The following is a 25,505-nucleotide window of genomic DNA, read 5'->3' on the forward strand; positions in this document are numbered from 1 at the left end:
ATTTCTTTGTATATCTTACAGAAGAGTGTAGACTCTCTGGCTGTACATAGTTTAAAAAACAGCAAAGGTTATTTGTGAGTAATGGTAAAATAATCTAAGGATGATTTGTAAAATCCATGTCTGTTCTGTCGGTGGAAAGCACTTGCAGTGTATTTCAGAAGTATGGTTCTGTTACTTTTCAGCATAAAAATTGAGGGGGTTGATGTAGAGTTTTTAACACAGTAAAAAAGGATAGTTCATTTCTGACCTAGCCAAATCTTAAACATAGCAAAATCCCAAACCCTTTAAAATGCTTGCCACTGAAGCTGTTTGTGTTAGCTATATCTGTTAGAGTGAGATGATGATTTCTTAAATTTCAAGGCTGCTTTACTGTATTTCTTGCTTGGTAAGAAAACATGAGTTGCATTTTGCTGTTGGAGATGATCTCAGCTATTTTAAATGACCCTTGGAGTGTGTGGTGAATTCTGAATTTTGACCCTAGACCTCATGTGTCATGTTTTGAGTGAGGTTGGCTGGGATATGTGGTTGTGCCATGGGATGTGATCTTTGGCAGTCCTTAGGGACAGTGGAATTTCTTGAATATGCTAGCAAATGTAATGGTAACACACTTGTGGCAAGGGTTTAAAGTGATGAGAAGGAATTGTAGCTGCTTATCACTGTCAGAATAAAGCAAGTTGTTTTCATAATGATGTTGCAGCAGAAGAGCAGTGTTTACTCTTGGGGAAGTGGTGTTACCCTTGGGTGAAGTTCTGTTCTTTTCAACATCTTTTTCAGCAGGCAGTCTTGCAGGAAGCTCCGTACCTGGTGGGTGCTATACAGCATTAGAGGGGAGAGCTGCATTATGTCTGTCACAGGCCTAGTCATACACAGCCCTCAGACCTTCAGGGTTTTCTTTCATGGACCAAGATCTCTCATCTCTTCCTCACTTTTTCTTATTTTGGTCCTGAGATGAGGCAAGGAGGACTTGGAATGAGCACTTGGCACTCCCATTTTTTCCTCCTTGCCCAAGGAAGACACAGACTTATGTCTCCCATAGTGTTGCACTTGTATTTCAGTCTGCCACAAGCTAGCGTGGCTGCTGAAAGGGACGCTATGCTTGGATTTAAACTCCCATGATCCAGCCCCTCCCCAAAGCAGATTTTTAGCTTGTGGAAGTTGATCATTTGGCCTCCCTGATCAGTTGCACACTGGTGTAGGTCTGGATGGGGAGTTATGGATGGAGAGCAGAGGACGCAGAAGCAGCCAGAGGCAGGGATGGCTTAAGTAGGTAGGCTTGGATGCCTTGCAGCTGTAAGGAAGAAGAGCAGTTATCTTGCTTGTTTTTCCCAGCCCCATTTTTGGGGACCCAGGGGATGATTGTTTTAAGCCATTCACCATGGCACATTGCTAAATTTATGATGAGTGTCTCCGACATTCATGTAATTTATCAACTGGTATCCAGGACCTAAATGTGCTGTTTTAAAAGAGTGAATTATCTCATCCTGCAAGTGGAATACTGCAGGAGAAAGAGGAAAAAAAATTGTTACCTGGTGGTAGACCAGGTGTGAGGGCTGAGAATGTCAGACTCTACTTGTGTCAGTGCAATGAAACTTGAAAAACGGCATTTCTTCTTTATGCTGTTGCAGTGGTATCTGAAAATAGAGCTTCACATTTGTTGTCTGAAAGTCGGGTATCAAAGAATGGGTATGGAAAGCAAAAATAAGATGTTTCTGTTTGTTTTCATTAATGCAAGGGTAAGCAGACCTGAGGGAAATTACAGTTTTATAGTATATTGTTGTTGTTAATTATTTATTTTTGTATCAGATTTTCAGTGGAAATAAATTTATAAGCCAAAACTGCATTTGCTTTGAGAAGATGGCCTATATGACTTTATTGCATGAATGGGTGACATGAAAAAAGGAATTCAAGTTCTGTGTAGGCCTTACAGAAACCCAAGTGGTGAAACTTGCTGGTGAAAAAGCAGCTTCCCAAACAAACAGCACATGCATAGAGGCACTGGCTTCAGCTTGGAGCATTGGAAAGAGAATTGACAGCATTTGATGGTGACTCTTCAGGTAACAGCCACAGAAATACAATTAATTGCGGAAAAAAGTAAAAGACGGCTTTACTGCACCACCTTCAAGGTGTGTAATGCCAGATGGAGGAAAAATTGCATGGATTTTACTGTTCAGGCAGCATGATTCATGTCAAATACAAAGCTGGATTTTTGTGGTTGGCAGTAGAAGCAGCTCTGTGGAGGGACAGGTAAAGCGCTTGGCAGTGGTGATGCTCCTGTGCCCTCACTGCATCCAAAACTGAGAACTCAGAATTATTATCACAGACCTGTTTGGCATTTTGTTGTTGTAGTTCTTCATCCCAAATGTAACTGGGAATGTGGTACAGGTGGATTCAAGAATGTATGAATTTCTTGTGGTCCATTCTGGTTGCCTTGCTGTATTGAATGGGCATGTTTTTGTCATGCTGTGAAGTGTTGTCCTAACCAGTTCTAGTGATTCTCATTATGATTTGTACAATTGAGCGTGAGAGGAAGACAGTTTCAAAGTGGTATGTGTGATAAAGCAGGTGAGGTGCATTATAGTGAGATAAAGATACTCAGAACTAGAAAAAATGTTACCTGTTCACAAGTCAGAGGTGTCCTTGCATAATTTGGAATACTTGAGGAAATCCCCTTTTATAGCTTTTTAGGGGTTTTTGTGGACACGAACAGGTGTATTCCACCTGTGAATTTTAATTGGGATTCTTTTTAAGAGTAGATACCGCTGCAAGGTTCAATTTCTGATTTTTATATGGCCAAAGACAGTTAAGTTCTGTTTTCATTACTTCTCCACTGTTTTGAATAACTTGGTTCAAATTCCCTACTTCAGCAACCTTGTGCAACTCCCTCAGGGAGGCTGTGCTAGGTCTTACAAAACCAGGAAGCTGACTCTGGTTCCTTGAACTGAAGTTGCCTTTTTCTTCCAGCACAGAAGCTCTTTCTCAGGACGGACAGCAGGTAACCTCTTCCAAGGCTTCTCTTTAGGGTGCAGAATCTTTTGCTGTGCAGTTGAAGAAGTTCTGGTTTGTAATTTTATGTGTTGAGGTGAAAATTGCTCCTCTCTTTCCTTCTGTTGCACATGCAAGAATGCCAAATAACTTTTGGGAATTAAAAAAAAAAAGAAAAAGGAAGGCAGTGTTTTGAATGTACTTTTAAAGGTAGTTTAAGGCTCGTTTTGCATACTGTCCCTGAGCAGTGCAGGGTGTTGACAGTGTGTAGGAATATGTGCAGCCAAACAAGTTGATTGTTCTCAGTGGGCAAACTAGCCCAGAGGTGTTTTGGTAGTGAAAACTGCTGCTGTGTGGAAAAGGTATTTGTTGTATTTGCCTCCTCTGAGAGTCAAGAAACTTCAGAATCTGGAACCTGTCAGTATCTGGCATATTTTGTTAAAAACTGGCTTGAAAGCCTGAAAAACTAGAATCTTGATACTGAACTGGGTTTTTCTGCACTATCAAGATAGTAAAATAGTAATTTCTAAAGAACGTGAAAGATTCTTCATGTCTTTTTCTTGTTGTTTTTTTTTGGTTTTGGAGGGGGGAATGTTTTTTGGGTGGTTTGTTGTTTTTGTTTTTTTTGGGGGGAGGGGGCCAGGTATTTCTCAAGTCAAGAGAGAAAAATACCAAGACAGCATTGAAAAACACTAAATATGAAACACTGTCAAATGTAGGTGTTTCTTAATCTATGTTTGGATAACTCTTAAACATATTCAGACTATCACCTGTCAACATGGCTAATGCAGTTTATGTAAACAATCCAGAAAAGTAAAACCAGGAAATACTGTAGTATTACATAGTTTAACAGAAACAAAAGTTCTCTGAAAGTGACAAAACTTAATTGCTTATTTGATCTAAGCTCTTAAGAAAGCAAGTGGTATAATATGCTGCATGTTGATCTTAGTTTTAGCTTTCCTGGGTTGGCATGTTGTCAGAATGAATATAGAAATAAGTAACTTCTCTTATTAATATTAGAAGATGTTTCCCCATAATTGGCAACTGATAGTCTTTTGGGTAAGACACGTGTTTTTGTGGGTCTTTGGGATTTTCTTAGCTCTTGTTTTTCCTTTAGGGACCTTAGAGAGCATCTGATGAAAGAGCAATAATGGAAAATGCAGGCAGAACTTAGACTTTTGTTTAGGTTTTTTAACGAGCAAATAATTTCCAGGATTGCTCCTTCTCTGATAGAAGAAGAAGGAGACATAGATTACGTGGGATTTTATGACAAGAGGAGTAGTAATTGTCTCCTTTATATTGATCTTTTCAAAGCAGAAAAAATGTTGATTGTGGAGGTGGTCACAGTGATCTCTGCTCTCCAAAGACTGTTTTTGTATTGACCAGAATATTGTAGTGTTCCTTCTGAATTTTTTTCTTTCCTAAGCAAAGGCTGTGTGGATTCATAGAGATTTTACATATCCCTGAAGTGGTGCCTTAAAAAGAATAGTCTCAAGCAAAAGTGCTGGTACTTGTTCCTTTCTTTATGCGTTTGTGCCTCCTTGTTTCTTCTCTCCTGCGTTGTGGCTGTTGGACTCACACAGTTGTGTTGGTATTCTCTACCTTTATTGGAATTTGGTTCAGAACCATTACTGTGTTTTTTATTAAACTGCTACCATGTTTTTTTATTAAAATATTCTTGTATTTATACTTGTATGGTATTGTAACTGGAAGAAAGCTGAAATTGAGAAACCCTTTTCTGAACAAGGGTTGAGATGCATAGATACTATCATGAAAGCTCCTATTCAGTTTTATGGAAGTTAAGTTGCTTAACAACAGATTCTCTCAATATCCTTAAAAATGGAGAAACTCTCATCATGGCAGTAGCTGGCCCAGCCTTGATATTCTTATTTTGTCATTGGGATACAGAAGGCATTTGTAGCTCTCTGCCACCAGTTTAGTCTCTATATTTTTCTTGGCTTTTTTGAAGATGCTTATGAGATCTGAGGAGTTCTGAGGTGACAGGAATTAAAACTGAGGATCCCAGCAGAATTTGGGTGAGATGAGGATGTCTTTTCGAGATCTAACAGGACTTTTTTCACTTCATTGTTTCAGAACAAGGTTTAGCATGGGCCTCTGCTTCAGGTTAAAGCTCATGTACTTATTTTTCCTATAATGTTTAGTAAAAGAAGACTGGTGTTGATAGGCAAGTAAATGGGTCTGTGAAATTAAGATACTTTTTATGAAAAGTAAACTTTGCAGACAGGAAAGGGGAAAAAAAAATTGAGCTTTTCTCTCTAAATATTGTAGCACATTTGTTACTTGGTTTTTCACCCCCAGTGTCTTGCACAGGTGGTGCAGATATAATCACCAGCCCCATCCAGAATGGGATGGGGGCTGTGTCAGCAGCAGTTATTTTAGTGTTTCAGATCAATTATTTAAATATAGTGATGGTAATATGCACTGTTCTTGAAGTTTGTAGTCTAGCCTACCTTTTCATGTAATTCAAAGCTGTAAAACCACACATGGCATTAACAGGAAAAGTTCTTAGTCACAGACACAGTCTGTGAGCAGCTGTCTGGGCAGTCTTACTCATAGCTGTATATTGGCTTTATTGTGGCTTCCACATAAGCTTTTAAAATTAGTTTTTCTAAGAAAGCCAGTATGTATAGGTTGTGGCTGACTTGAAATAGAGGTAGCAAATATAGCTCTAGATTATCAGGGTATTTATCTGGAAATGATATTTCAGTAAGGTCAGTGTATAGTGCTGTAGCACAAGAAATGTTACCAAACTTAAAATTTGCCCCTATGGCCTCCCAAAGAGACTTCCAAGTAAAGAAAATTTGTTCATAAGTGAGTTTTCTTTTTTCTTCTCTTAATTTAGAATCACAAGGACCTGGTTACAGCAGGCATGTGCTTGAATAGAAAATGAAAGAAATGCTCCTGATCTGGATCATAATTGATGTGCAGGGGAAAAGTAGTACATCATAGTTGTTCTTCAGATTTTTAAATTTTTTTTTTAAAAACAAGTAGGATGCGACAGCTAGAAGTACCTTGTAATACATTAATGTGGTTTGGAATTTGACAGATTAGGAGCTCTTCAAATAAATAAAGTGTATGCAAACACACATATATGAAGGATTGTGGATCTTTTATGAAAAATTTTGTTAAGGTGACTATCTCTTTATTCTACATAATGTATTCCAGGCTGTCTTTCATTTGTAATCCAGTAGGTGTTTTCTTTAATCTTTGAAGACTTAGTCACAGTTGTCAAAATAATGAGCTATTCGTGGTGTAATTTTTCTCCCCAAGCTTAAGTAATCATTGCCAGAAGAAACAGTTTAGAAGGGTGTTTTTCCCATAAGTTTAGACTTAAGTACTCTTAAAACCTGACAGGGTGTAAGTTTTAAGGATCTTGTGCAGTACCTGCTGTAAAGGATCACCTGTGAGGTTTGGGTCAAGCAAGAGCACCTGAAGGATGTCTGCCAGCCTGCAGTGCTCACATAGAGGTTTAATTTCATGCTCAAGTCCTAGTTGGATTAAAGGGCTTAATTATGTCATAGCTTCTGGCAAGCTGGGAGTAGTTTCTTGTGTGTAGCATGGCTACAGGTGGTGTCTTGACAGGCAGGCAATGGTGCTGTGACCAAAGGAGAATGTGAGAATGAGCCCCTGCTTGCAAACCACCCTTCACCTCAGCCCAGCCACCCTCACACCCAGCCCCATGCCTGTGGGCTTCTCTGCTGGAAACACTGGTGGTTGCTGGCCCCTTCCCAAGGACCACACTGAGGAGGGATGGACTGTGTTTGGAGCAGAGTTCCTGAGCTGAGGTGGCACTGCTTGGAAGTCCTAGCAGCTCATCTGCCTCTTTCCATCTCCGTGGGGATCCGGAGGCTGTTTGAGAGGTGGCCTGACCTCCAACCACCTGCCTCCTGTCCCCAGTGACCTCAGATCATAGTCAGAAACCGGGAGCTATATGCCGAGATTGAAAACCTCCATGTCAGGCTGTTTAAAGTAAGCTAGGAAAGTATACAGGTCAGCTGATTTGCTGCTAGGCTTTTCAAAGGAGTTTCACACTTCCTGTAGCTATTCATTTAGATGCAACTGCTTTGTTACGGTGAAAGTGCTTGTATAGGCTGCTGGAAGGTCTTTCTCAAGAGCGGCAAAAGAGAATTTTTTTTTCCCCTTAAGGTACGTGAAGCTAAAATAGATGATTTTAGTTTGCTGTGGGAGCATAAGCTGTAGGGAGCCGTACTTAGATCTGAAAACTCCCGTAGCGATAGTGGCTGTGTTGATTGATAGCCTCTTGTGGCAAGCAGGAATTTTTTGTAAATTTTACCTATTCACTTCAATACTGAGTAGCTAAAGCCATAGAGGTGATCTGGTGTAAGTTGATTTGTGGAGAGCTTCATAACTGATCAGATGGTTTACAGCTTGCCTGCTCTAGTTTGTTTTCAACAGAGTGAAAGGTGGATGGGGTTTTTTCACATCAAAAGTAAGTCAATTACATTCTGCTACTGTTTGTGAAAAGTAGCCCATTGGTAATAACATGGATGGGTGTAATGGATTTTCGTGGTGTATCTTGTTCAAAAATGATTGTGGGGAGAATTAGACTACCTTGCCCTCTTTATATAGTCCAAAAGATACTGAAAATACTGTTTTGTAAGCAAAAATGTGCTTGATGTAGCTGATGCCTTTTGCTATACTGGTAGCCACAAAACATGTGCTATTGAAGGTCTCTGGAAAAGACCTTGTGTAGGTTCACCCTTACAGACAGACCTGCCATATTGAGCTGCTTCTTGTAATTGTCGCTAGCCTGTTTCTTTTGAGGCTTCCGTTTTCTGAGTCATTATCTTCTTCTGGGACAAGAATGAAGCCTTCAGAAGTGCAGTGGAGATTTTATGTCAGGTGTACCATCTTAGCACTTGCATCTTTAGGAACCCCTTTACTATTGACTATAGGGAAATCTGCTCCAGACTGTCAGGTGACTTGCATTTAAAAAACACTATGCCTTCACATGGCTCAGCCTTCTAAAAGTGCTTTGATGAACATTTGGAAATACATATGCTAAATACAATCTGATGTAACAGTATGATGAGCCTGCATATTGGAAGCATGTAATGTAGAAGAGTTTTGGGATAAATGCTTTGTTGTGTTCAGTTGTGATTGCTTCAGAGTGGCCCACTGTGGTTATCACTGTGACCTGTGATTACAGCAAAATAAATATGAGCGTGCTGGGTTTCATTGTCAATATCCAGTGCCACTTTCCTAAGCTGGTGCATAATGCAGTTCTTTAATAATGGAGGAAAGTGTTGGAACTGCTTTATATGAATTTAGTAAAGGTAGTTGTTTGTGGGGCTGGCTGGTGTCTAACCTCTCTCTAGTATATCCTGTATCATCATGTGAGGAGTCCCAGACTCTTACCAATATCAGTAATTGCTACTGCAGTGCAAGTACTGAATAATTTTGTGCTGGGTAGATATCAGCCAGCTTGGGATAGGACAAACAAATTGAGTTTTAAAAGGGCTGATGTGTCTGCTTTTTGTCAGGTCTGCTTAATATTTTTTTCATGTTAAGTGCAACATCAGGATCTTGGCTCATTGGATGCAAATGTAGCAGTTCTGTTTTTTGTCAGGAATGCTCTACCCTGGAAATCAGGAAAATAAAAGCCAAACTTTTGAGGGAGGATTTATTATGACTCCCGTATCAGAACTTGCCCTTCAGGATTATGTGGTACTGATGTCAAAGCCTGTTTCTTACCTCTTTTCAGAAAGGACGTTTTTCTGACGGCTTCCCAGCTCTGGGGTGTGCAGGAGGCTCCGAAGGGTGGCAGGTATGTACATTGAAACCAGAGGTACCTCCCCACAGCAAGGGGGGCTGTGTTGGATTCATGGTGACTCTTTTGCAGGTGTCCTTGTTAGCAAAGCAAATAAATGTGCTTTAAGAATACTGGGGACTTAGTGCATACTGAGAAATATAAATCAGGATTGGATTATAAGTTTGATTTATTACATTCTTTTGATTCAAGACCAAAATACTTACGAAATTTCTCAGGAAAGGACTTCTTTCACTCAGGAACATACTCTGTATTTACCTGTTCTTTAGTTACCACTGAAAGGTCATTTTCATGGTTGCACCTTCCTGTGTGATGTGTTTTGTATGTATAAAGGGGTACTGGGCTTGCTTTTGGAGGTGTTTGACTCTGAAAGTGTTGTTGGACACCTAGCATAGTTTTTTTTTAAGGCACACATACCTGTTAATTTAAACATGCAGGTACTTTCACATGTGCCATTAGTTGCCAAGAGGCATCTTCAAATAACTTCAAATGACTCATTCACTCCTATGAGCCCAAGAAAAAATGAGAAAGAAACTGAGCAATATTTTTTTGATTGTGACAGTATGTTTAAGTAGTAGGAGAAGATGAACTTCAGGAACTTTATTTCTTGCTTGGTTTTAACTGCAACACTGTCACTGTCACAACCCAGGTTTAATATTTGGGAGTACCCAGTCAGGCAGAAAAGAGTCTTAGAACATGCCCAGGGCAGCTCTTGAATTCTGTGTTTGGGATAACTCAGCATCCGAGTTAGCTCTTTCTTGTTGCTCTTTGAAGTTGAATCCTATTCCTAGAGATCTACCCACAATAACCTTAAAAAAAAGGATTTTAATCTGTCTTGTCATTTTTTTTTTCATGTAATACTTTATCTTCGTGTAATCTTTGCCCACAGAAAAAGAACGTAGTAGTAAAAGAACAGGCATGTGAGTTTAAAAAATGTAATGGATCTCTAGCAGTGTCCCTCTGGAGATAAATTCTCTTCTTTAAGCACAAGCCTTAATTTCCTGAGGACTGCTTGATGACATATTTATCATGCAGAAACAGAAAATACTGATTTCTGGCCTAAAACTGGGAATTTGTTTCCTCAGCATTTATATTTTACTACTAGTGCACATCCTCCAGCAGGCTTTGTGGCACAGATAAAGACCACACCAAATTGTTTTAGGAATATTCATCTAATTTGTAATCATCTAGCAACTACAAAGTATTTTGGTTACAGTTCAAAAGGCAAATAATCGCATGCTCTACATGTATGTTAATCATAAAGGGCTACTGGTCTGCTAGTTTGAGGCTGTACCTTACCTCAGGAGAAGATGAATCCATATGTATTTTATAATAAAAAGATTGTAAATAACGATGTTTTTCATGAGACTGTATGAAAATGGCACTGTGCTTGAGGTTTGTAAAAGGATGAGAACTAAAGCACCCTTTCTTCAAAAACTATGGTCTGAAATTCACAAACTGTGTAAATAAAACTCAGATGTCAAAAGTAATTTGTGCACTTCTTACTTGTTGGAACCCAGGAAATTCCTCTGGCTGCCCTGGAGGACTTAAGCCCCTGCCCAGGGGGCTCAGAGACCTTGGCACAGAGCCCAAGACCCCTGTGCCTTTGATTTAGCCCTTGGAAAAACAATTACCAACCTTATATGAAGAATTACAAGCCACAAAAGTTTAAGTAGAATGATAGTGAATTTATCACTGGGTGGAAAAATAGAGTTTTGGGGGTTTTTAGCCTGGGGATTCAGGGGGCAAGATGGAGGAATCTGGGTGTGTCCAGCATTTCTTCTTCTTCTTGGCCTCCATCTTCTGCTGCGATTTTGGCGCTTTTAGAGTAGAAGCTCGCTGTCTGACATAGATGATAAGTATTGCAAAGTAATTGTAAATATTGTACATGTAGTTTTTACTATAAAAAGAGAACACCACCTCTGAGGGGGCAGGCAGAGTGCCTCTGACTGTCTTGCTGAGTGGACCTCGGCAGGACAGGAGAAAAAAATTTTATAGATAAGATACAATAAACAACCTTGAGAATGAGCGGTGAGGAGCTCTGACTTCTCCTTTGACAGCCAGGCTGGGAAAAAAGACTTTCTAGTGTATCTTGGGGTCACTCTGACCAGCTAGAGTCCCAAGACTCACTGTCTAATCAAAATTACTTAAAATACAAATATTGCTAACTTTTCAGTTTTGGAAACAAAATTGAAAAAGAAAAAAACAGGTTTAAGCAAAATCTCGTTGGATTTCTCTGGTTTTATTTTCAAGCACGGAGCCTTAGAGTCTGTTCTAAAATAGGCATCAATAAATGTTAAAGCAGGCTTGTATTCTGTTAAAGCTTCAAAAGAAAGTTATGTAGGGAGAACTTGGAATTTATGCTGTCTGACAGCTGAATACTTTAACTCACCCTTTTCTGCTGGCGGAAGCAATTCACTCCATAAATTTGCCTGTCTCCACATATTGAGCTTCATATCCCTCATCATAGTAACGTACAAGTTACTCCTTGCAACTTTTGCAAATGTTTTCGGTTTTTTTGTTGTTTGTTTTCTTCTTTTTTTTTAATCATCTGAAAGTAGTGGGATAGGCTGCCTGGCAAACCTGCCATGGCATGGTTGTTTCACTCCTGGCAGTGGGAAGGAAGGGTGTCTTGCAATTAGTTGTTCTTTACTCTGAGATCCTCATTCTGCTGTCCCTGGACAATGAGTGATGTGACAGTGATTTTATAGAGAGGTAGGGAAGTATGTACTTTGAAGGGCCTTCCTTTAAGGAAGGTCTTTTGTCTGGCAGCCTCACTGTGGGGGGCTGACATCACCTGTGGTCATGGAGCTGTGCATTGCTTGTGTTGGGGAAGAAAAGTGGGTGATGGCATGGGAGACTAAGTACAGAGTGGATGAGGGATTGCAGGGAGAGAGAACCCTGTGGAGGAGAATAAAGTGCAATACAAAAAGGGATGAAAATCATAGAGGCACTTAGTATGGTTGGGGAATCATGAAGAGAGTGATGAAATTAGGCCAGAACGGCTAGTGCACCTTTGGCTTTCTTCAAGGGAGAGTTTGGATCCTCTGTGATGGTAATGATCAATCAACGGTCAATCACAGGAGTCCCAGCTATGATGCTGACTGTTTCTGGTGTGTTAATAAATTCTCCGGGTTTTAACCTTCATATACAAAATAAAACTAGATCCACTTAGCAGTTTCTGTAATACTGAGCCAAACTGAGAAGTTGCACAATGCAACTAAGTGTTTATCGGAAGAAAAAATATTTTGAAACAAGCGTTGCAAAATTGGCCATTTCCTAGCTTTGAAATTCCAGAATCTGGCTAGCTTGTGTGGTATTTGCTCATATAACATACACATTTGGATCCAGCTGTACCATGCTGACCGGGGAAGGAGACACTTGCCTCTGGGTTGCATTACTTACAAAAAAAAAACAAAACTGGATACCGGCAAGGGTTGTGGAATTGACATCTCTGAAAGATGAAATTTTGTGTTCACAAGTACTGCTTTGTGTGTACTTTGCCTGTGTGTCTTGGAGGATGAGAAGGATGACAGTCTCCTTCCCATGACTGGTTTTCCAGCTTCTCGCACTGCATGACTAGCATTTTGCGTTTTTCCAGAAGGTGGACTTAAGTGCTGCTTCTTTGATGCCCAGTGACACAGGTGATGTGAGAGACAGATAGTTTCTGATCTTCATAACAGTAAATGCCATTGCAACTCTCTGGTATCAAAACTTGTGCTACTATTCCTTACTAGCAGTTATGCAGTCTGAAATTTTTCTAACAGCGTTGAATTTCTATACTTCAAGAGAGCAGAAGGTTGTTTCTACCTATTTCTCTTTCCATGCATTACAATTTTACATGTCAAGGCGAACGTTCACAGCTTTGAGCTTCCAGCTGTGATCTGCCAAACTGACAGAAGCCGCGTTGATTGCTTCTGCAGTTGCCCTGTTTTTAGTCACCATAAGTACAAGCATCACAGAAAACTCATTTTGCTCCATTTCATCATTACACATTACATCGCTGATGCAAAATTAACATCAGAGTCCCTAAATTATGGATTATTGATCATTTACCTCAGAAAAGTTTTAACAGTTCTACAGAAAAGTAGATCTGTAGTCATTTTAATCAGAATTTATTTATGTAGCCAAATATTTCAGGTTTCTTTCTCCTTTACTTCTTCAGTGTACTTGTTTCCAAGCAAATTGTGGCTTATTTTTTTGGGACTAATGCTCAAAGTATTAGGAGACTTAACTTTTCAGAAATTCAAAGCACTCAGATCTAATCAAAGCTAGTGAGCGCTGATGGAACCGAGTTAATCTGGAAATGAGGCCATTGTCTAGGCCTTTTAATTTTATTTTTGTTTTACTTTTCTTTCTTGTATGACTTGTGTTATGTAAAAAGAGGTTCATATTAGATTATGAATGGCCTCTCACTGGATGTCAGTGAAGGATTTAATCCAGATAATTTTCAGCACAGGGAAGGGAGGGGCAGGGGAGAGTAACTAAATTGAAGGCTAAATTAAAGGACAAGGTTCTGAGTGCATTTTCATCTCTATTTAAGTTATAGAAATAAGAACAAAGTGGGTCTTGCACAATTGGGTGTGTAGTGCTCACCGTAGTCATTTTGTAACATGCAAAATTTTGCCCTAGATCAAGTAATGTCTGACAAGTCAAATTTATTAATGTGAAAAAGGACCTTTCTTGCAATCTTGTACAATAGGAATGAAATCACAGATTTCCATTTTGTATAGCCGAAGCAATTCTCAGTCCACACAGCAAAGCAGGCATTAAAGGATCCAGCCAGACCCTTTGTTTCCTTCGAAAGATAATGTAATATGTTTCAAGTTTCACTGTCATTTTGCATTTACTGAGGTAGGCGAGCTGGACTAGGAATGTTATGTGACTATAGAAAACTCAGGATTTTCCTTTACTAGGGCTTATATTTGCTAATTCTATTTGAAAGTCGAAAAAATTTACAGGACTTCAGAAGTCTTCTCTGGAGTTGTCTCTGCTGTATGGTATTGTACATAACTGATAGCATTAAGATGTCCTGGCTGTATCTTTAAAAATAAATTAAAAATAAATTTAAAAATTACAAAATAAAATGAAGAGTTAATGGGGAATTGATTTTTACATGCAGTCTTTTCAGTAACAAAAGGTAGCATTAAGCAAAGGATTATCTGTGTCCAAACTGCTGTTTTCCTCCTTACATTTCTCTTAAAATAGAGTAGCTAAACTGCGTGGAACTCAATTGAACTATTGTTCCCTTTTTAAACACTCACCTGTAAAGCTGTTTGCTTGCCTCAGAATATGTCATGCCTTGTAACTCAGATGAGTGGGCACTTTTTAATGTATTGGAGAGTAAAACCTGGAATTGCTTGTATATGATGATAAACAGGAAGGATAAAGGACACACAAAAAGCCTAGTAACTGAAAACATTATTAAAACCCAAAACGATTAATACGACCTGCTACAAACAGTTGGATTTGATCCAAAGTGCTCACCAAGAGCAAAAAAAACCATAAAAAAATAGGAAGTTACAGGTTCAGCTTGAGCAAGTTACAGTCTTGTGTGGATTTTTTTCTTAGTAGGAAAGATATTTATAAAAGTAAATGAGATTTCTAAATATTTTAATCTTGCCTGTGGTCATTTATTAAAGCAGGTGTAAACACTTAAAATGTAGTTGCCGGTCTTCTACTTGGCCACTTTACTTAAGATCCACTGGCTGCACTTACAAGAGATTCCTTGCCTTTTCCTGCTTAAAACCACGTCCTCCCAGGGGAATCTTGCTTGTCCTTAGAGATGCTCTTGCTCAGCTTTCCCCTAGTCTTTTTATCTCTGTGTCTTTCAGGTCCTGGTCCCTTCCTTTTCAGTGTTACTAAGTGGGCTGATGGTGGCTGGATGCCTGGCTCCCACTCTGCTGCTCACTCACTCTGCTGAGCAGCTGAGCAGGGGAGAGAAAATTTAGGGGTTCATGGATAGAGATAAGGACTGGTAGAGATTTCTCCTCTGAGAAGAAGTGTCATCATGGGCAAAGCGGGCTCTAATTAGAGATATGTATTGAAAACATTACTGACACAATTAGAACAGGAGTAGAATGAGAACTAAAAAATGCCCTTAAAAACAACTTCCCTCCCTCCTTCCCAAGCTCTACCTCCTTACCCCAGTGGTACCAGAGGACAGGGAATGGGGATTATGGTAAATTCATCAGCCGTGGTTTATCCTGCTGCTCAGGGGGAGGAGTCATTCCCCAGCTGCACCGGGGGGGGGGGGGGGGGGGGGTCCTTTCCACAGGAGACAGTTCTCCTTGAACTTCTCTGATGTGAGTCCCTCTCAAGGGCAGCAGCTCTCTGTGACCTGCTGCCATGTGAGTCCCTCCCATAGACACACAGTCCTCCCAAAACTGCTGCAGCCTGGGGCACTCTTCCACGGGGTGCAGTCCCTCAAGGAGAGGCTGCTATAGCAGGGGAGCAGGGCCCCTCTCTCCACGGTTCTCTCACGGGGTCACAGCTTCCTTTAGCATCCACCTGCTCCAGCCTGGGGCTCCTCCATGGGCTGCGGGTGGATCTCAGCCTCCCCATGGACTGCCATGGGCTGCAGGGGCACAGCTGCTTCACTTCACCATGGGCTGCACTACAGGTGGCAGGGGAATGCCAGCTCTGTGCCTGGAGCACCTGCTGCCTCTTCTTCAGTGACCTTGGGGTCTGCAGGGCTGTTCCTCTCCCATGTTCTCACTCTGCTTTTTTCTGCTCACAACTAAAACTGTTCCACCAACTGTGTTTTGATTTCTTCTTAAGTATGTTATCACAGAGGCCTTACCACCATTTGTAATTGGGCCAGCCTTGGCCTTCTTTCTTTGGAGCTGCTACAGGTTGGCTCTACTGGATGTGGTGGAAGCTTCTAGCAGATTCTTCCATGAGCCACTTGTGAAGCCCACCTGCTACCAAAACCAGGCCATGCAAAATCAATACACCTTCACTTGCCCTCCTGCTGGATAACCTCTAGGTATTACAGTCATCTTGTATTGTAGTGTCTTTTACTAGAGTCACCTCAGTGTCTCAGGCAGTGGTGGCATGTTGAAAATCTAGCATCTTGTGCTGTGCTGCAAAGGACAACATATTTTTTTTCTTTTTTCTTTGAGGCCTGTACCCCAAGTGTACAGGCCTCAAAACCTGTTTATGATCAAGTAATTTATGAATGCGCTCACTGCTTCTGGGGTCTTCACCTAGGAATGGTTGTAGGTAGACAGAAGGAGTGGAGTCTTCTAGAAGATGGTGTAGAAAGCATTGGACAGTTTTGTTTATTAGGACAGGCCTTTCATGGTCTGAGAGTAATAGTTGACTTGAAGGTGCAGTGACTTCCATGGTACTTTCATGGTACTAGCAGTTTCACTGTTGAAGCGTTTTCTCTCTTAATTTTTGTGTGGAGTGCATTGGCTCTTCGTTTCTGTAGCTGTGTTTTTACCCCTTGCACACCACAGTTAGTGGCATTATAGGAAACTTCACTAAAAAAAAAGACTTCTGTAAGATTCCAAGTATGGGAGGTACAGCAGATTGTGTAACCATTCTTACTATTAATGCTGCACTTCTCATGTTCTTTGCTCTGTGATACTAATGGTTTTTGTTATCTTTGTTTATTGTTTGTTAAGAGAGGTGGGAGTTTCTTTGACACACTTGAAAGAATAGACTAGAATCAAGTTTTGTGCATTAAGTGTAATTGACAATTCAAAGTATTTACACTTTGAATTCTAGGTTGAAATGATTGCTTTCAGTTATTGCCCATTTGTCATGTAATGTGTGTCTTGTTTTTAAGAATATGGTTTTCACCAATTAATATATTTTGTGTCCAAAGTAAGATATGCAGACAGCTGTAGAAATACTGCAACATCAGTGCTATTTTTGGCAGTATTTAGTTTGCTTTCTCTTCTATTTCTTGCTTCCCTCCTCTCTCCACAGCATCATTTATTTCTCTGGTGAAACAGAAGAATGCACTCAGTCACACTTCTCAGCAGCTCTGCAGCCTGTGGAGCGTGTGGGCAGTCTGTGTATGCAGCATCCTGGAAAATGTGCGTTCTCTTGAAGTGATCTGCTGAAAAGCACGTACTTGTACAGTTGTTCCAGCCTCCCTTGTTGTGCTGCTCTCAAGAGCAGAAATGCCTGGTCTCTAATACTCCCTGGGGTCTCCATTTCATCTGCCAAAGAAACACTACCTGCTGCAGTTACCCTGTGAACCCCGAAGAGCAGGGACACTGAAGATGGCTCTGTGTGCTTTTTATGCTGTTTGGGGTTTGTTGCTAGAAGTGGCAATAGCATTTGGCCCAGTGCCAAGGATCACTTGGGAACACAAAGGTAAGAGCAGAAATTTAAGTATTGTAACATGGGACATTGCCACATCCTCAGGGTTTCTGTGGGATTTGAAGCTCCCTGAGGCTTTAGGTTCGTTCAGCCAACTTGCTGTGAATTGGTCAGGTGTTGCTACTTTGCTCACCTTATGAAATTTGTAGGACCAGAATATTCAAAAGTCATTCAGGCACTGGGTTAACTGATTTTGGTTCCTTCAAGCAGCTTTGAAAACAGTTTTTGAAACAGAGGAGGAATTCCAAATTTGGCTTTCTCAGATGAAGGATATTGCAATTGAAACTTGTTTCAAGGGAAAACCCCAGTAGGTGTATTTTAGTTTAAACAAATTATTTTTATTTGGAGTCTGAATACATTAGCAAAATGCACTTCTCTGGCTAATAATCTGTTTTGACACCAAGCTGTCTTGAGCATTAAATAAATGAACAGACAAAGGAAAAAATCAGCATTGGGCCCTCTTTCAACAGCATTTTATGGTGTCTCGATATGAAAGTCTTTCACAGAACAGTGCTTTTCCTTGCATTTGAAATTGCAGCATGTATTCATAATCTCCCAATATAATAATAAGAAGTCTGCAAATATAAGTGCAAAGAGAAGTAATAGAAATCAGGGGATCCCTAGCTTTTGGTTTAATAATTTAGCCTAGGTCTGAAAAGAACTTGAGAGCAAAGTCTGTAGAGTAGTTATTTGTGAATATATGCATTTTCCCCCTTTTTCTTCTTCTAATCCCCCATTACCCATGTGGCATGGATGCTTTAAGAGAATTTGTCTTTTGGTCCTGCTTTAATGTAAGTAAGCAGCAACTGATTACTTTACCGAGTGTACAATAACTTAACAAACTCACATACATTGGCTGTATATTGAAGCAGTCTTAAATAAGGATGTTAAATTCTGAGCAGACATTCTGTAGGAAGAGATAGATGGAGATTAAGAATGTAGTAGGAATAAGCAGATCATGGGATGACTGTTTTGCTTGGTGGTTAGTATAGCAATTAGTGAGTTGCTGACACAACCTTTCAGAAAGGATGGCCTACACAAGGCTTGCAGTTCCTACTTAGACTCCTCGATGCTTCTATCTTGTATTTTTGGCAAGTTGCTATTTAATGGCGTAGTAAGATACTGCCAAGTCACATCCAAATTAGTCAAAATAAAGGAGTTTATTTGAATTCCTGCTATTTATTTCTCTGTCTGCTGAAGATTGTTGCATTTAAATGTTGGAAACCTACTTTGAATAGGAGAGGGAACTTAGTTCAGTGGAGTTGCATTAACCAGTTTATCCATTTTGGGAAAATTTTCCTGCCAAGTAAAAGATTTCAAAATTAAGTGCTTGAGAATCTAGTTTAAAATTAATGTTTCTGGAGTTTTACAATTGGAAGTAATAGTACATTGTTTTCATCTGTATCATTAAAAGCCATGCTTAATTAATCTTGTGTCTTCATGTACAAAGCTTTCAGTCATTTTTACATTACAGTTGTACAGTCAGAAAAAAAACCCTTTTGTATTAGTCAGTTTGTGTCATCTTTCTTCAAGCCATTTTGGTCCATTCTACACACTTCCTCATTCCACTGCCTTTTCTCCCCTATTTCCCTCTTTTTCTTATCTTATTTCTATTAATCTTGATTTTTCCCTCATGCTGTTATTTTGTGTGTATGTTGTGTATTTAATCTCTGTTTTCACTTTACAGTCAACTGCAAATAGTTTGTTATTTGCTTCTGTGTCTTCTTTCTGTTACGTCAGTATGCTGAAGAGTTGTCTTAAGGTGCCGGATATTTTGTAGGATTTGTTCAGGATGGTTGCAAAGGGATGTGGTGACTGGCCTGATTTTCCACAGTAGATTGGTATATGGAAAGAAAAGGTGAGGAACAATCTGACAGTGGATGTGGAAAATACAAGTTTAGAAAAAGCAAGTAGGAAAAAAAATGAAGAAGTGAGTTACAGGGATCACCACAAAAGGAAATACTTGAGCATTTGAAATTGAATGAGAAAGTCGGGATGAATGATTTTATATTGGTGGAAGCTGCTGTTTCTGCTGTTTCAAGCTTCTGAGGGGTCCCTTGTCTTTTACATGGGTTGTCTGAATTAACCTTTGTTGTTTTCAAGTTTTCCAACAGCTGTTTAGACAACTTAGAAAAAATTACTCAGGAGCTTGACCCTAGGTGATTGTTTCTTCATGAGGTGCTATTTTTTTTTCCATTTCAACAGAGGTCCAGCTAATACATTTTAATGACACAAAAGTGTCAAACTATTCAACCTTGCTGTTAAGTGAAGACAAAAACGTTCTGTATGTAGGAGCCCGGGAAGTGATCTTTGCCTTAAACGCGGTGAATATTGCTGAGAAGCAGCATGAGGTATGCCTTTTAATACATTACTGTCCAGGTAAAAATGGTACTCCAAATTTGACTTAATTTCCTGATATCTGTAGCATTGCATTTTAGACAAATAAGTACCTAAAAGAGAAGTTGCTCTATATGGTCTACTCCAGTATTATTTCTGGAAGATTTTACAGACTAAAAAAGAATAAGAAAATAGAAGCTGGATATCAACAAGTAATTGGAGGTCTCCTTGGGTATTTTCTTCTTGGGAGAAGGATGGATGAGAGGAACTGTGGGTATCACCCGCAGTCGTAGTTCTTACATGTTTTCTTAGTGTCAGGAATGGGCCATTTTCTGTTAATCTGAGTCAAAAAGTAACCTGAAACAGAGGCAAATCTGGGGCTTGCTCAGAGGAGGCTGCAAAATGTGCTGCAAAAGAAGGCCCTGTTCTTTCAGTCTCATCTTCTGTTTGGTGTTTAGGTGTGTCTGCCCAGCAAGTGGTGGTGCAGACAGGTTGATCAGCTCACTCAGAGAAGTATTTTGAATATGTTTGGGCTGGTGTCTCAAAGTAAATTAGGCCAGGCAGAAGTCTGCTACTGTTATATTGCTTCCAGGTCCTTCCCAGGCTCCTGCTTTTCATCCCATCAGCAACACAGGCTCACATGTGGAGGTGCAGCATGGACTATCACCTAGGGTGCTTTAGAAGTTGCTTATATGATTTTTAATCCGAAAAACATGTTCATAGGTGGTGGGCACCTATGAACTTTCACCAGCATATACAACATAATTGTAAAGTTGTACTCAGTATAATGCAAATTAGTCCAGTAAATTTTCTTTGATTCCTTTCCCCCAAGTGTTTTTTATTCCAGGGTTAATGAAATAGAGAAGTACTTCAAATTGAAAAAATACTTAAGGCAGTTACAGTTGCATTTCCCTAATGCATATGTTAATGAAAAGTTCATTAGCTATTTGTGGGGAATCATCATTATGAACCTGAAAGATGGTAGTTTAGTTCTGATTAAGGCACATGCATTTGAAAATGTCACCTCCTTGGGAAAAAATGGTTTTGAACCTTTGAATGCTACTTGCAAAATGTCTTGCATTTCCTCTAGATGGGGTTGCCTTTCCTTGTGTGTTACTGCAAGATTTTCAGACCTTGCATTGACTTAAAGTACAATGTGCTTTTTTGTTGCATGTTTTTTGACTTAGTTGCACTGGAAGGTCACAGAAGATAAAAGGACTAAATGTGCAGTTAAGGGCAAATCAGAACAGGTATGTACTTTTATTGAACTTGGAGAAAGATCTTGCACATTTCACTTCAAGAGGAATGACATTGAAAGAAGAAAGTCTGCAACTGTTTGAAATTAAAATTTCAAAACAATCACCTAAATTTTTTAAATTAACTTGAGTGTTAGAAATTGCAGCATGCTTAGTCTTTTTTTTAGTTCATTACTTTTCTTGTTGAATATTATTTGAATGTTTGAAAATCTGAACACACCCTAATGTGTGCTTAATGTTAATGTTTTTTCATTAAGATGATAAAACAGTATTACTGTCACTGAAGTAATTGGTAGCAACTGTTGTGTTTTGTTATTGCAATAATTCCTTCACAGCATTTGATTTTATTGAGTGAATGATTAATTTTGTGTGCTTTGCTTTAGGGCATGGGGGTTTTTTATTAGGCCAGTTTATTTCTTTGCTAGCTTTGTCTATGTGTATTTTGTGTTGCTTGGCAGGTGTTCCACTTGTGGTGTGACTCAGACAGCTCAGAGGGCACCCGAGCAGCCAGACCACCTGTCAGCTTGGCAGGATCCCCTGGTGCTTCTGGGAACCACTGATTCCTTATGACTGTCAGGGCACAGGCTGGACTGCTCGTCTTGCCTGTTTGCTTGGGGTAGTTGACTGTGTGTGGATGTACCATTCTGTTTGTGTAACACCACTTCATTTAATGATGCAGTAAAGCAAAGATTTGCTGGGAAAGACTGATGGTCAGGCCTTTAACACAGGTTTAAAAGTAGAAGTCTGCAAGTCCTCTGAATACAAAAAGCAGATCTATTCTGCACATGGAGGGATGTGATCCTTGAACGTGCAGCCTGTTTAGTTGATGCTCTTAAAAGCCCCCAAGTGCTGCATCCAGGGCTGATAGTTATTGTGTGTTCGTGTGGTTCATTGGGATGGCAGTGAGCTGTCTCCCTTTGACTAGCTGCTTCTTTTCCTTGACTGACCACTGATGACCCTCAGTACATTATTTGAACATGAGGTATGACAGATATTTAAGGTGGGTTTCCTCCTTGTCTACCTCTGCAGAATAGGATCAGAGAATACTTTTATTTTACGGATCAGTTGTGGTTGATATTAATAATACTGATACTCAGCCATAATGAATATGGGATATAAGTTTGTCTCGTCCATGAGCATATGTTTAGCAGACATGTGTGTGAATCTCCAGAAGTCCTCTCAAAAATTATTGGTGGATATAATAGACCCCATAAATATGTACTTTGACAGAGCTCTGAATATATTTTATTTTCTCCTGCTCCCAGTTTAGCAGCTCATACTTTAGCAGCTAGCCATGCTTTTTCCTCACTTTTAACCTTCTTCTAGTCCTGTTTATGGGGTAGCTGTGGTGCTTTGCACAGTGTAGTAGTTTCAAAAGGGTGAAGATATTAAGCCACTACTGCTATTTCTTAAACTTAAGTGGGCAGTTCTCTCCCCCTCCCATCAGCACTGTACTGTACAATGCCAGCAGAAGACATTCATACAGCTGTTCAAGGGCCTTATCTGGCAGAAAATTGATTTTACACTCTTCCCCCTGCTTTTTTCTCCTATACAGTCACAGAAATACCTAATTTGTCTCATAAGAAGGAATAGTAGGGTCAGTACTTAAACTTACTTAAGAAGTTCATGGAACAGCAGTTAGTGGAGGGATATGGCAGTATACCAGGAAGAATTAGGGGGTGTTATTGACACTGGTTTTTTTTCTCTCTCTTTAAGTGGTCGTTTAGAGTTGTTTTACTTCATTATTATTCTGAATTTTTATTGTATCCTTTATTAAGGATTTCGGTCAAGCTCCACATTCTGTTTCAGAGCTAAAGATATTGTGGAGCATCCTTGGACAGTTTCAAGGACTGGAAAAAAAGGAAAAGATATTGCTATATGCGACAAAGCTTTGTGGCTAATTTAAGGGTATTTGAGGCTTTGCGCCTAACAAGCAACCTTGGCTGTCATTGTGTCATCTAGATATACAAGGGGTGACAAAGTCTAAAACTCGCTGCGTGTTTAACTAGTTGTTCCCATGAACTGGAGGTGTGTTTGGAGCGTGTCCTTCCAATAAAACAGCTTGGGATGGACCCTGCTGAACATGCTGTCCTGCTAGAGGACACTGAGGCATCTGCATACTACTGGCTGTGGGAAACCAGCTGCTTGCAGGATTGATTAGAGCTCCTGAAGATTCTAGGGAGATGGTGTCCCAGTGTCACCCATGTGTCACCTGGGCTTGCCAGTGTGATGTGGCATAAGCAGCAGCAATGGACAGTGTTGTTTGTGTATGTTGGAATGTGGCAGTTATGGTTTATCAGACTAGTCCTTTCCTCATCCTCTATTACAGACAGAATGTCGTAATTATGTGCGTGTCTTGCAACAGCTGAATGATACTTTCCTCTACGTGTGTGGAACTAATGCATTTCAGCCAACATGTGATTACCTGGTAAGAAATGTCCGTATGTTTTGACCAGCAACAGCTGTAACTTAAAAGCAGCTCAGGTCGACAATGAGTTACTCTCTTTTCCCAAAACAGTTGTTCACTGTTGGCTGTAAGGTTAGGAGTACTTGTTGCACTGTCACATCGCAGGGGCAGAGTATACTGTTCCTTTTTCATAGCACTTAATGAATTATTGATTTATCTCGTCTAACTGCAGATCTCCTTTTTCTTAGCTTTTATACTTCTTCATGTATTGGGTGTTAACATGAAGCTAGTTACTAAAACTGAAACTACAGTGGTTGCAACTGCCACTCATTACTGAATCTCCCTGAAATTTCTCAGATTCTTGTCTCTGCTTGTCTCTGCTCCTGGCTGTGCCAAAGATGTGTAGTGCTGAATCCCTCAAAGTGAAGTCTTGGCACAAAATTAAAACTCCCTTTTCTCGCCACTGACTCTTGTATCATGTCCTTACTACAGCTCTTAGCAATTCGAAAATTGAGAAATCTTGTAATTCTTTGTGCTTTTAGCTTCCAGTGATTTCATTGCATAGTACATTCATTACATACATACATTTCATTTCATACTGATTACTTCCCAAGTACTGTGGCTACCTTTAAGCTTTCTGGTCCTCATTCTTTGGTTTGTAAGGGATTTATAAAGTAGCAGCAAAAGTACTCTGTTGCTTTTTAAAGCCTAATTGGATTTTGCCCTATCTCAGAAATTTCCCATCATCTCAAAAATTGCTTAATCCACCTCAGAAAGCCTTTTTGATTTCTGAGTCTCCATTTTTTTCAGTCTAATTGAGTAATTGCTTGTTCTTTCTATGTATCAGTTAACTTTTCTGCCTTTCCTGCTGTCTGGCTTTTTTGAGTGCTTGTTCTTGAAGTCTGTCTGGATTTAACTTTCCATCTTTTGCTCTTTTCTGCTTCCACCCTCACAAATTATAGGATCACATTTTTTCTCTGTATTTGGGGCTCAATAAGTTTTTATGAAAACACATATGCCTTCTGTAATTTTACTCAGAATGCCTTTGATGCTGGAAGTTGATGACATAGCCCATTATTTAGTGTTCAGTTTTTAGCTAGCTTTGCACAAGTTGAGTGGCCGAAAGAAAAAAGTTCTACTAGCTGTTTTGTGGTTTTCAACAGAATTTAATTTCATTTGAACTTGGAGGTAAAAATGAAGACGGTAAGGGCAGATGTCCATTTGATCCTGCTCAAAGCTACACATCTGTTATGGTTGGTAAGTTCAGACTTCACATTCCTCATTCTTATGTTTAAAAATGTTCTATCTTTTCCACTGTCACCCTCCAGTCTGTCATTATCAAAATTGTGGCTTGCATCCATATTTTTTTATTGTGTATCTGTATAGATGTTAAAATACTTAGGTAGTCAACCTAAGCATGTTTCTTAAAAGGAGAACTTCAAACTAGGTTGTTTTGGAAGCAATTTCTAAAATACCAATTTTCAAACTGTATTTCTAGATGTCAAACATATTTAATCCAGATAATCTAAATGTACTTAGACTGCCCTTGTAGTATCAATTACTGTAATTTTAGTAAATAGAAAAGCAGTATTGTAAGGTGTCCTGAAGACATGCTGCAGAATGGGAAGTGAGATGTTAATGCAAGTATACTTACTGCATGGAAGCACGCCACCAGATCTTAATCTGTGAAAGCCAGAATTTGTGGCTTTTACCTGCATGTACCAAGATCATAAAAGAGAGGTTCAACATCATATGAAACAGGAAATGAGAATAAAAAAATATGCTCCCTGCATTGTGCCTAAATCTGTACAAATCAAGTTTGAATAATGGAAGCATAGAAAGAGGGGAAGACAATTCCAGAACTCTGGTGCATTTAAGTAAATTAGCTTGTTTTAAGATAAATTGTAGGTTTTCATGTTAAACGTTAAAATGCCACAAAAACAACGTTGACTTTTGTCAGTTCTTGTGTTGGAGCAATAATAATAATAAACTCAAGTGTGGAAGTGTTAGCTTGAGAATGATCGACAGAAATGTAAACATAAAATATGTGTCTAGGGCAATTCAGAGGAAATCCATGTTTACCTTTTCTTGTGGGAAGTTAAAACTTAGATAGACTCAGAAAATATTTGTGTACCCTTTTTGGTATCCAGTCCATAAGTTCTAATATATTTGGTTTTGTGTTGAAGATGAGGAGCTTTATTCTGGGACTTCATACAATTTCTTGGGAAGTGAACCTATTATTTCACGTCACTCTCATCAGAGCCCTCTGAGAACAGAGTATGCAATACCTTGGCTTAATGGTAAGTGAGCATAAGAAGTAGTCCAAACAAGTTCTTCTTTTCCAATATCACATGTACAGAGTTTGAGTGTCCTG

General features: G+C 39.6%; 1 protein-coding gene across 11 annotated transcripts in view; it reads left to right on the forward strand.

Moving 5' to 3' along the window:
- Positions 1–25,505, forward strand: part of SEMA4D (semaphorin 4D) — a 99,676-nt gene that overhangs the window by 46,152 nt on the left and 28,019 nt on the right. For 9 of the 11 annotated variants that reach the window (XR_008483271.1, XM_054281204.1, XM_054281256.1 and 6 more), the window contains exons 2-8: positions 8,729–8,791; positions 16,733–17,125; positions 19,337–19,482; positions 20,656–20,718; positions 23,054–23,152; positions 24,295–24,388; positions 25,318–25,431. Coding sequence is in view for 10 of the 11 variants with exons in the window: in XM_054281204.1 (XP_054137179.1) it covers positions 17,032–17,125; positions 19,337–19,482; positions 20,656–20,718; positions 23,054–23,152; positions 24,295–24,388; positions 25,318–25,431 (610 nt within the window). In the remaining variant the exon portion in view is untranslated. The remainder of the gene's footprint in view (positions 1–8,728; positions 8,792–16,732; positions 17,126–19,336; positions 19,483–20,655; positions 20,719–23,053; positions 23,153–24,294; positions 24,389–25,317; positions 25,432–25,505) is intronic. The other 2 variants (XM_054281224.1, XM_054281218.1) reach the window with 1 other exon arrangement.

Source organism: Melozone crissalis, unplaced genomic scaffold, assembly GCF_028551555.1.
Source record: "Melozone crissalis strain CALT ecotype California unplaced genomic scaffold, PUWL_Pcris_2 ptg000005l_1, whole genome shotgun sequence".
Lineage (NCBI taxonomy): Eukaryota > Metazoa > Chordata > Aves > Passeriformes > Passerellidae > Melozone > Melozone crissalis.